Source organism: Azolla caroliniana, unplaced genomic scaffold (genome assembly GCF_043228905.1).
Source record: "Azolla caroliniana isolate FFs.n. ecotype wild unplaced genomic scaffold, voAzoCaro1.0.p SCAF_13, whole genome shotgun sequence".
Taxonomy (NCBI): Eukaryota; Viridiplantae; Streptophyta; class Polypodiopsida; order Salviniales; family Salviniaceae; genus Azolla; species Azolla caroliniana.
This window is the reverse complement of record NW_028230448.1, coordinates 16337322-16349348: the sequence shown is the minus strand read 5'-3', so window position 1 is coordinate 16349348 and position 12027 is coordinate 16337322. Positions and strand designations below refer to the sequence as shown.

The following is a 12027-nucleotide window of genomic DNA, read 5'->3' as shown; positions in this document are numbered from 1 at the left end:
GTTGTTCAAAGCCTAGGGCTGCCATCACTACTTCTAGGAAATCCCATGAAATCCTGTCATAAGCTTTTTCGAAGTCGAGTAGCATTACTGCTAGGTCCACTTCTTGCTCCTCCGCCCATGCTAAGTAAATTTCCCAGAATGTTATCACATTGTCAACAATGCTCCGGTTTTCCAAGAAGCCAGTTTGCGTTGTATGAATAATGTCCCCAAGAACCATTTTCAATCTCTTACTTATGACTTTGGCCATTATCTTATATGCATTGGTGAGAATCGTCAATGGTCACCAATTATCAAGGGTTGTTAGGTCTTTACCAACCTTGGGTATTAAATAAATCATGCCTCTACACACTGTTGTGGGCATTAATCCTTCTACCATAATGTATTGCATCCTTGCCAGCATGTCATCCTTAATTAGATCCCAATATTGGATGTAAAAGTATATAGGAAGTCCATCAATTCCTGCACAACTTTGTTTGTTCATATCCCCAATAACATCCCACAATTCATGCATAGCTATAGGAGTATTTAGTTGGTCCATCATCTGAGTTGTAACTTTCCTTGGTATCCTATTTATTATATTTCTGAAGGCAACCTGATCAATCAGTTCCTCATTGCATACACTTAGTAGTTGAGTATAATAGCTTGTGGCTATTTCAAGCATTTCCTCTTTGCATGTGTGGTCATTGTGCCATCTATCTTTTTCAAGCATGAAGGTTGAATCCCGGATCCTTTGCATTTAACAGCTTCAAAAAATCCTTTAGTAACCCGATCTCCTACCCTCATCCAGCTTGCTGCCTTACTTCAATAGGCATAAGTACTCCTAAGTTTTTGGTACATCTCTAGTTTGCTTTTGGCCTCCTCTAGTCGAGCCTCAATCCATACATTATGTGGGTATAATTCTCTTAGTCGTTACATAGAAGCGAGTGACCATTGCAATCTCTGCATTTTCTCCCTTATCTCTTTTCTAATTTCAATCGCTTTATGTTGAAAATAACCTGCACATGCCTCAAGTTTACCAGCCAGCCTATGAGCAGGGTCAAGGTACCTCCATTTGATATTAGACCATATTTTCCGTATATCATCAGTCCATTTAGTATCCATGGTGCATGTTATGGGTATTTACTATGAAGTTTGTGTTAACAAATTGTACTTGTGTGAAGTTTGAACATAGATGCATTATCTAAAACAAACCAATTTAGACATGAGGACTTGGTGATTGACAAAAGCAAACCCATGTTGCAGCTCCAATTGCCAATTGTCTGTCTCCAAATAAATGAGTAAACATAAAATCAATGCTACTGTAATTTGGAGCCATAAGGTTATTGTGCATGTAAGGAATTACTGAAATATCCAAGACTCAAGTAATTGTTTTTCATCAATAGTGGTGTTGTAAGATATAAGTATTTATATGGTCAAATGATTGTAGAAAAGGTCTCAATCGACCACTAAACCAATGTCAAAAAAGCAAATGCGACATTAATCATGTGATATATGATGAATCGCAAAATTACATTGTCGCCTTCCTTGGTGTGGAAAATATTTGAAAGTTTTCAATGACACAAAATGCCAAAGATTAAGCCCTTTCATCTAGCACTTATTAGTAGTTTTTTTTTTTCAAAACAAAATATCCTTCCATTATTTACAAAAGCATATCAACTAGAACATACAAAATAGATGGAAAGGAAACGACTATCCTTCCCGAGCCCGTCTTGTGTATGACATGGCTAGCCATGGATCCTTCATTTAATTGAGTTGAGGAAACGAACCTATATACATCCAAAGTAGAGGAAAACAACTAACTAAACAGGGAGAAAACTTCCAGATTATCGTGCAATCTGTCAATCGAAAGATAGAAATGTAGCTCCAAAGCTTCCGGAAAGTTTTTTATATTAGCAATCCAAAATCAGTATGTGTACTTTTAGCACTTGTTTGTAGTTGAGGCCCTCTTTGAAAGAATAAGATAAGGTTTCTTGCTTAAGGCAACTTTTGTCGCTTTAGTTTGGTTTTAGAAAGGATGATGCAACCAATGGAATTCATCAAGGTTGCAAAACTTGTGTCAAAGTATTTTAGGAAAACAAATTAAAATATTTGAGATAGTATTGCATGCAAAAAGAAAACATATGACACCTTGTATGAATTTATGAGTAAATGAGAATAGAATCATTTGATTCGTTGAAGTATTTTTCTCATGAGCATAAGAGGATTTATTTTCCGAATAGTACATTCCTCTTTCAATATCTTATGGAGTCTCACAAAAACAACTTGATTATTAGGCTCGAATGTGGTGAATAATGAATAGTGGAATTACAACAATGTAATTCCTTTGTGTATAGAAGAAACTTATATCAAATTTTGTATTTTACATTTTTAATTAGTGGGTATTGGATGACTAGCGGTAATGGGTAAATTCAAAAGTTCTCCTTGTGAAATTCAAAGTGGGTCCCATAGGTGGTAGAATATTTCTCATTGTACTCACGAGCAAGGGATCGTAAGTCATTCGCAAGCATGGGTGCTCCACAGTAGAATACACCTATTAAAAATAACATTGTGAATTAGTCAAGGCCTAAACCCCAAAGACCGGAAAGCTTAAACATTCAACCCCTACATCCCACACATCGGACAACTAGCAAAAACGAGTGATATTGCGCTCCATTAAAACTTTAAACCAAGGGATGCCAATGAAATGCTAGATGTCATTGACATGGATAGTCTTTATGTGTGAAGGGTAGCTCGTGATATGGCGGAAATGATTACTTGGGTTTTCTTCTTTTTTTTCTTTTTGTTCACACTTGTTTTTGTTTTTTTTTACCATAATGATGACAAAGGTGGAAAAGCAGAATGTGCTCAATGAATTCAAGAGTATATATATATATATATATTCATACATACCAATCCGATGTCCTTTATAGTTGGATGCCATCTTTGAAAATACTTTTCTCCAATTTGGTCTCCCCAAGTGGGTTCTCACCTACAACATTATTTTGGTTTTTCATTCCATTATCATAAATTATTCTCGCTTTGTTCTTATAAAAAATGTGTCCACAAAGCTCGATGAGTTTCTTAGTGTGGGTAATCATATCATCACCACATGGTGCTAATACTTATTAGCTTTAAAGTTTTTAGTAAGTCATTTACAAAGTCATGTGGATGTAATAATATTAGCACGTGTTACTTTGCCATCATTGTGATTAGGCATTAACGCACTCACCCTAGTGCCTGATAGAATATCTACTCCATTCTTGGCTTGATTGAGTGTCTGCAACATTGTAATGAGTGCTGATCGAGCATCGCCTTCCTCATACACACTTGTTAGATAATTGTGTAGCTCAATCACACCCTATATTCCATTAGATGACCCATGTGTTTGATCATTATTATTTCATGTTCATTATACCATGTTAATATGAGAGAATATTATAATTAATTCCACAAACCATATTTGTGACTCTAATTTATAGTTTTAATTGTGATTTGAATAACTCTATATATAATATTTGGATTCAATGATCTTATGAGTACCTGTTGATCGCACTCGGCAACCTCATTCATAATGCCTTTGAACCACTCAAATGAACCTTGTTCTCTTGTCACCCAATAAAAGTACGCACGAGGGCCCGCGCTAGCGTCACCACCATTGCACCACGAGTTCGAGTCTTTTTTGTTTGTTGATGATGTTGATCCACTACTCGACTCCTACCGTCCCACAAAAATAGGATGTTATATATTGATCGCATCTCATGTGGAAAACTAGATGTTCCAACAAAAAAAGAAACATAAAGACCCAATTCTTAGGTGGTTTCTTGAGGTGCTCTGAGCGTGATATTAGGATCTTGACGTAAATATCATGTAAACGCTACCAACATTTGAGAAAACCCAACTCCTAAGAATTCCTATTTAAATGGAAAGAAATAGCCATAGACTCCAACTAGGATACTTGCCAATCTAATTGTATAACTACTTTGTGGAATGTTCACATAGAGATAATGATTTGATCATGACAACAATTGAGACTATACTATAGATATGGACCATTGAATTTCTTACTATTGAATTTATTTTTTACTTTCTTCTTACTTGATTACTTGTTATTACCTTCAACATTACTATTGAATCTCACAATGGGGATATTGTGGGTGGTAAGAGTATTTCATGATAAAAAAAACATGAGCATTTTAATACCTTTCATTAAAAGAATGTATACCTCTAAGTATTAACCTATGCAAATATGATATTAGCATCAAGCTTGTGGATGATCATTTATGCATTCCACTTTATTATTGCTCTCAGTGACAATGTGGCTACTAAGATTCATGAATGGTAAAAAGAACATGAGGATGATATAGTGTTAGTTAAAAGAATGCATATCTCTAATAGACCTTGAAGAATATGTAGATATCAACAATCATGATTGCATGATCCCTATTCCTTCAACTTTACTATTCATCACGATGCAAGTGTGGTCACTAAGAGTGACTCTACTTATATAAAGAACATTAGACCGTCAAAAGAATGTATGTGTCAGATTAATCCTACATGATACAATAATAAAACAAAAGGGGTCACATATTTTTGGAAAAAAAGGGGGTCACACAGTCACGAAAGTCTTTTCCCTTCTTTTATATTAGCTTTCGCCATAATATTTTTGCAAACACAAATTATTTCAATGTACTTTAGTCACTGCCCTCGAGTTCATAGTACACTTACTGATTGTTCATGTATCTTGAAGTTATTTAGCATGTCTTTGAGAATGCTAATGAATGGAGTGGCACCTATGCCAAGACCAACCAACAATAAGATATCAAACTTCTTGTAGTCTTGTGCAGGAGCACCATAAGGACCATCGAGTAAGATGCGAGGCATTGAATTTTGTTCCCCAAGGGGTCCATTGAAACAATCCCTCCTTAAGAGACCACTCTTTCCTCCCATTGGTGGTTCACAAACCTGCATATGACACGTCATGTGTATGAGTTTACCACAATGTTTGACATACATTAAAATCACTATCAATGTCTTCTAGAAAATAAATATGACCCATATTAAGTTGACATCATATATTAATATATTCACCTCTGAGAAAATCCTCTTTAGTTCTTGTGTCCAATCTCCCAATGTGCGAATGTGCACACTTACATAGGCATCAACAGGGGCAGATGTAATTGAGAATGGATGCCTACATGAAAGAATTATGGAAATGGAGATACTTATACTAGTCACAACATTGGGCATCTTAAGTAATAGGAACAATGAAGTGTAGTGGCCATACAATATCCAAAGAAACCAAGCCTTACCATTCAAATGGAGAGATGTCTGGACATTTGAGGAAAATGTATTGGCCACTCTTATATTTGAAGCCTTGGGGTTTAGTCATATGTAGAGTCAGGACATTGCCAGGATAGACTGCCACCTACATTAACACATTAATGCAATGTTTGGTAACCATCAGATTGTGACATATCCATGTACCTCATATGCGTAGCATTTGAATTGCCTAAGATTGTAAAACACTTTATGACATGAATATGTCTCATAAATTTATAGTAGGAAATTAGACAACATTTTTACCTTCAATATTTTCACCCCTTGGAAACCGGCCCTAAACAAACGCAATAGTCGTTCCCCAATGTAGACCAATAGAGGAATGCAAAGGTACATCCAAGTCTGAACGTTCAAGAAGTGCAAACATTTATCAGAAAACGTTCCTTGGGAGGTGATTGAGGGTACAACATATTTCCATGCATGAATTTTATTCAGCCATGTCCTCCCTATTAGTAGAGCCCAAAAACGATGTAATAAAATTTCTTAGTGAAAAATAAGAATTTCTAGCTTCCTTTTTGCTAAGGTTTCTTGAAAATCCCTGTACACTAGGGCCCACACTTGAATGTCTAACAACAACACGATGCAATAAATAAGAATTCTAGCTTACATGTACAAAATCTATATGTGTGGTCTAATGGGATATGGTTTTACCGTTTTCTGGTGCCAATCATGTGCGAAGAAGAGGAGACATCCATGTATAATGAGGCAAATGTAGACTATAATGAACAAGTGATGGGAGAACCAAAAGGCATTGAACCCCGAGAGACGTTGGAATGGCTTCGGTAGCTTGACTAAGCTACGTCGGAACCATCGTGTGGCCAATGTGAAAGCGACGCACATCAACACAACCATGATGATCCCCGTGACACCTTCCGCACTACACATGAAGTAGGTATAGGTCGGCCTCCTGTAATGGAAATCATCTTGAATTCTTTGGAACTTCTCGTCGGGGGCGATTAGGATTCTTGGGAAATCGCACCCGAGGTGGACGCCTGCATGCACGAGGACACCGACCGCAATGCCGACCGCGATCGTCTGTATGTGTAAATGTCGAGACATTTCTAGTTCAGTTTACTTTAGTTTCGATTAGACAAGGGGGTTATGGATGATATGTTAAATTGAACATTTTCTAGAGGGCCATTTATGAATCAAGGTATTGGATTTTATTGTCCAAAACTAGAGAGAGAGAGAGAGAGGCTAGATGGATGTAGCTAAGTTGTAAGGTCAAGGTCATAGGATTACCAATAGGGTAAAGCTAATTACCATAAAAAAAGAAAGAGGGAGATTTGTGTCCCCTTTCCCTAACATAATTCATGAGTCTCAATTCAATGTACTGATGTGTCTCAAATTGATGTAGCTTAGTTGGTAAGGTTGCCCAATGGAGATAGGGAGGTCATGGGTTTAACCCCTACATTATATGTCCCCTTTCCCTAACATAATTCATGAGTCTCAATTCAATGTACTAATGTGTCTCAAATTGATGTAGCTTAGTTGGTAAGGTTGCCCAATGGAGATAGGGAGGTCATGGGTTTAACCCCTACATTATCATTAGGGTAAGCTAATTACGATAAAAAGATTAATGGAAAATTGTGTCCCCTCTCCCCAACAAGAATTATGTTCTACATGCTTCATGGAGAGCTTGCTTGCCTTGTGGAAGTTGAGGTTGTCGTCGAACGGTACCACAGTGCCGAGCTTCGTGTTGCGGAGCCACGTGATGGTGTTACGGCACACGGGGAGCAAGATGAGGGCCATGTTGAGCTTCAACGTCTCGGCCGCCCCTTTGGCGGTGCTTACGCAATAGCCCATCACCTCGAAAACCGCTCGCCGCTTGTATTGGACGAACTTCCATGAGAAAAGGGCGGCCATCACGGAAACCCAAAGGGCCAGCACCCACACGCGCTTCCAGTTCTCGAGCATGTACATGCGGGCCCGGCAGCTGTACCGCCTGGCCGTGAATAAGCAGCCGCGTGGCCGTGGGGACACGAGACCCTGGCTCAATGCTTGGCTGTAGTTCAAGTTCTGGCTGTAGTAGTAATGGTTCATGTTGTAGCCAGTTGGGCCTTGTAGGAACAATGACTCTAGTTGCCATAGCTGTAGTGTGTATGTGTATAGAAAGAGATAGAAAGAGATAAGAGCTTATTATCATGAATTGATGATATCCATTAAACTAATCACAAATGGCATCATAATATTTAACTTTGATTAACAATGTGCAATAATATAATTGATGGATTTTGTTTTCTTAAATAAAAAACTTGTGTATAATAATGTCATGATGATTGTCGATTATAACCTCGATATATCCGAGATTGTCGGGATCGAGCTCTTCCATGATTAGTGTTGCATACTCTTCTGCTTGCTCTTTCAGCTTAGACAGCCTATTGGCAGAAGCACTCAACTTGATGAGCTGCAATTAACAAGCAAGCAAACAAAAAACTATACATTAATGAATAGCTGATATATATTGTAATTTGTGACCATAGTATATATGAAAAATCTGTCATTACCTCCACAACTTCGGCCTTGGTGATGCGGCCGTCAGCATTTCGATCCACCCTAAATCGTTATGTAATTCATCCGATGAATTGATCAATATAAATTGTTCAAAATTTCCCGCCCAGATCATGAATCTTATTGTAATTACTTAATTTTGAGATCAATTTCATGATATATAGACATAGACAGATTATTATGTACTATTATTATGTACTCACATTCCGAAGAAGAGCTGGAGCCGATTGTCGAAGCTTTGGTCGGTGAGCTCGATCCAGTAGTCGCGAAGCTCTTGCACCGTAATGCCCAGCACCTTCTCGTGGCGGCCTCTCTTGCGGGCCAGCGCATCAAACAGCTCGCCTGCGAATTCCTTGGACTCCTTCATACCTAAAGAATTTAGCACAGCCTTAAATCATAAACTCATAAAAAACACCATAACTTAATACCACAATGTGAAGTGGCTCATCAAGAGCATAAATCAAGCTTTGGCTTTTGGGTTTGGGTTCGCACTATGCATACATATATATATATATATATAATCCTGGGTACCTATGCAAGCGCCAAAATCCGAGCGCGAAAGGATCTTCACACTATGGCCGCCTGCTTCGACTTCAGGTGACGCGAGCTCTGAGAATCGGGCCTCAACGGTTGCCCACAATGACTCGGAATCGGGGCTCGTGCCCGTTCCGGTGGCTTCGGTTATGAAACGCAAGCGGCGGAGAGCTTGTTGGGCCGCCGATTTCGTCCGGTCGAGCTTGGCCGGCCGCGTGCGCGTGCGCACACGGTCCACATTGCCACCTCCTCCTATTCTCGACTCCGAGTCCTCGTTCTCCTCGTCACGACAACTGGCCTCACCCAAGCGGACGTTATCATCATCGGGCGCAAGGTCATGCGGGTTTCCGCTATGAAGGTGATGATGGCGGGAAGTTATGCTAGAATTGCTGAAGGTGGAGCTCAGCCTTCTTAGCTCATTCCTGAGATCCTGGGAGTAGGCCTTGATGCGAGCGGACGCGTTACGCCGCAACGAAGCCGAGCCCTGGCCGGGCGACACCAATTTTCCGCCACGGCACGACACGGGTGTCGCGGACGATTTCTCCGAGTCGATGGCCAAGAGCGTGGATTCGGGGCGCTCGTCCACCACCACGAGGGGCGGTGGCCGGCGGTGTCCGGCCGTATTGCCACCACCACTCGCGTAAAGGTTAAAGGGATCCGAAACGCCTCGCACGCGGATTGAGTCATCGTGCACGTCCAATGTCACCTCCACATACTGCTCTAATTCCTCCTCCTCCTCTTGATTCTCATCTCTACCTCGAATTAAGCCGACCGAGGAAGAGGAGGAGGATTGCGGGGCACCACCTCCATCTCCTTCATTGACTCGCCGAAACCGACCCTTCGGGTGGCCATCAATGCCGACAGTTTGGTCGAAATGAACGCGCGCGCCCACATTATGGCCGGCCGGCCGTGTGCCGTAATCGAATCGTCCGCTCGCGCTCAGCGGCGAAATCGCGTAGCTATGGTTGAGGCAATGGTTCGGGTGGATGGAGTCCTGCTCCGAGAAGCAGCTCCGCCACGAGTCGGCGGTGGCCGACAAGTCATGGGGGCCGGCTCCGAATCTAGCGGAGCTACTACTAAGTCCGGCGGAGGCAGGAGGTGGAGGTGGAGGTGGAGGTGGATTTGGTGGAGGCATGGGATGGGTAAACAAAAACAAGGATCAAATGGTGTGTAAAAAAAAACAAAGGATCAAAATGATGGTATTAAATTGATTAGATTGCTACTAGGTTTGGGTATAACTAATTATTGGTATGTGTAGGGGTAATCTATGGCTTGTCTCTTCAATATATGTGTGTGTGTGTGTATAGATATATCATATATATATATGTGTGTGTGCATGTGTATGTATCTATACCTCTCTCCTTCTCTAGCTGTCTCTCTCTATATACACACACAATATATTATGTATCAAGGAGGAGGAGAGATTGATAGGTATATATAATGTTTATAGAGAACCTCTCTTCTATGAATAGCTAGAAGCCTAGATCCTTTTGTATGCCTCGCTTTGTTTTTGTATGTAAAAATGTCTCAAAACCTTTTGCTTGCTCCAATGTTGGGGATTGAGGGGGGGGTGGTATATGCACATGCCTATGGTAGTTTTGTTAGTTGGTTAGTTGACCCAATATAACACATTCACACACACTTCTTGTCACACACACATGTGTGTATTATATGTATATGTATATTGAATGTGACCCTTCATACTTTGCTATTACTTTGCGCCACCCACCTCCTATCATGCACCATGCCATTATTTTGTGTTGCCTCCGTCGTCAATGTCTATGTGTGTACATTTGACCTTTCCACTCCCCCAACCTTTTTTACTACCTTTCATAATGCCGCTTTTCTTGCTTCGCGATGCACTAGACCCCATCGATCGCGTGTTTCGGGGACCTGAGCTTCTTTGGTCTCTTGTATAGTCTACTCTTGAAATGTGCCCCTGTTTAATCATGTTCAACGAGCCTCTTTTTAGATGGAACGTTTCAGTCACGCTGTAGAGCTTTAGGTATTGTTACATGGTTCCAACATTACTTGTTTCAATGACATTTTGGATTACAAGGTTTTGCATGGGTTGGGTAAATTCTACTATAGCATCACATGTTCAAGTGCACATATACTACTTGCAATGTAAATGTGCTAAGCATTTGTTTGTGTATAAGTTATTCTGTCTCATATTTCCATATTGTGGATGAACAAAGCATAATTTTACACATAAAAGCATCCTTATATTATTGATATCCAAATAGGCATAGCTATATGTCTACATTTTAGCTACAATAGTCTTTCTATGTGATAATGCCATATTGTAGAATCACAACCTATCATTTTCACATAAAGTATAATTATAATGATATCCAAATATGGCAAATTATTATATGTCAATGCTTTCGTTATTATACAGTCAATACATTTATAACCACATGGTCAATGCGTTTATAGCCACGATACGTTAGGACGTTCAGACTTAATGTTGTTTGAATGCGGCTTAGTGTAAGTTTACTCATCTCATTTCTTGCACTCATAAAAAATCAAACATCAAAGAAAGTTCAACTCAAAACTATTTGTATAGTGGAGGAAACAAAGTCGTTGTTGCATGTGCCAACGACCAATGGTACTTCTCGTAATATTAACAAGAAGGCAACCATTGTTACTAAATCAATTATTTACACCTTAACTACCTATGTCGTTGGCACATGCAACAAGGACTTTGTTTTAGCCTTTTCTCTCAAATAACAATAATCATATGAAGAAACACAATACGATGTAAAATTAATATCCTCATACCTCTACTCTCAAAATTTCTTAACCTTTTCCTCAAATACGGTTAACAAGTTACAACGGATCAATCCTATGCAACATTTAATGCACCTAAGCTGTTCTTTTGCGCATATAATAAGATTTATGTGTGTTTGACACTAGCAAACAGGCATTCAATGCAATTTAGTTCTATCATTTCTTCCAATTTTACACCTTTATTACTCTCACTAATTGTCAATGTGTCGTCACCTCGATTAGATATGACACAAGGCTTGCAAAAAACTTTGGGGAAAAACTTGAATCGGGATGTCACAAGGCTATACTTCTTCTACGAAAGTTCTAATTGTAACCCTTAAAGAAATCTTTAAAATATCTTCAAAGAAGTCTCAAGGCTCGAATTCCACCAAATTCTAACACAATATGATCTAGAGGATGAGCTCACATCAAGTTACTACGAGTTTCAATTTGTTTGTGTCCTCATGGACAAGGTCACACTAGTACTTGGCCGCCACGCTTTATAGTACTATCATTCATATATGATTTCTTTTCAAGTTTGTACTCGCATTGCCTATCTTGGCATGTTTCCTTACACACCGACCAATTCAATTTTAGGTGTACATTATGGTACTACCATTCGTATATAATTTCTTCTAAAGTCAATATTCTCCATGCTTGCCATGGTACCACCTTTCTTTGATGTCACGGATGCTTTGAGTGAAGGAAAGAAACCAAAGAATCCATGAGAGGTCACTAGAGAGAAAAAAGCCGTGGTCAACTAACGGGCACAAGTGCAATATTTTCATTTTGGTGTGACTCTTGGTTGGAGAAGATTGTTGATGTTGGCCAATCTCCTTACCCTTGGGCGGCATCAATTTCCCTTAGAAAAAGGTCTTTTAGATATATTTCTTG

At 39.6% G+C, this 12027-nt stretch overlaps 1 protein-coding gene across 1 annotated transcript; it reads right to left on the bottom strand.

The window, feature by feature from the left end:
* Nucleotides 1-2282: 2282 nt before the first annotated feature.
* LOC147856368 (respiratory burst oxidase homolog protein B-like) lies at nt 2283-9521 on the bottom strand. The gene is made up of 14 exons (XM_087329156.1): nt 8359-9521; nt 8031-8196; nt 7824-7872; nt 7610-7723; nt 6964-7407; nt 5968-6351; nt 5563-5658; nt 5289-5404; nt 5068-5170; nt 4705-4941; nt 3520-3693; nt 3209-3337; nt 2890-2968; nt 2283-2530 (listed from the first exon to the last, which is right to left on the bottom strand). The coding sequence occupies exons 1-14, from the start codon at nt 9494-9496 to the stop codon at nt 2409-2411; spliced, it is 3351 nt and encodes a 1116-aa protein (XP_087185282.1). The 5' UTR covers nt 9497-9521; the 3' UTR covers nt 2283-2408.
* Between the last annotated feature and the right edge of the window lie 2506 nt (nt 9522-12027).

What these genes read in the sequence shown, in the direction of transcription:
- LOC147856368 (XM_087329156.1), bottom strand. Translation starts at nt 9,496, where the DNA reads ATGCCTCCACCAAATCCACCTCCACCTCCACCTCCACCTCCTGCCTCC. An exon ending in ACAACCTCAACTTCCACAAG is followed by an intron (nt 6,352 to 6,963) that starts GCAAGCAAGCTC and finishes TTACACATACAG; the next exon opens with ACGATCGCGGTCGGCATTGC. An exon ending in CTATAAAGGACATCGGATTG is followed by an intron (nt 2,531 to 2,889) that starts GTATGTATGAAT and finishes TATTTTTAATAG; the next exon opens with GTGTATTCTACTGTGGAGCA.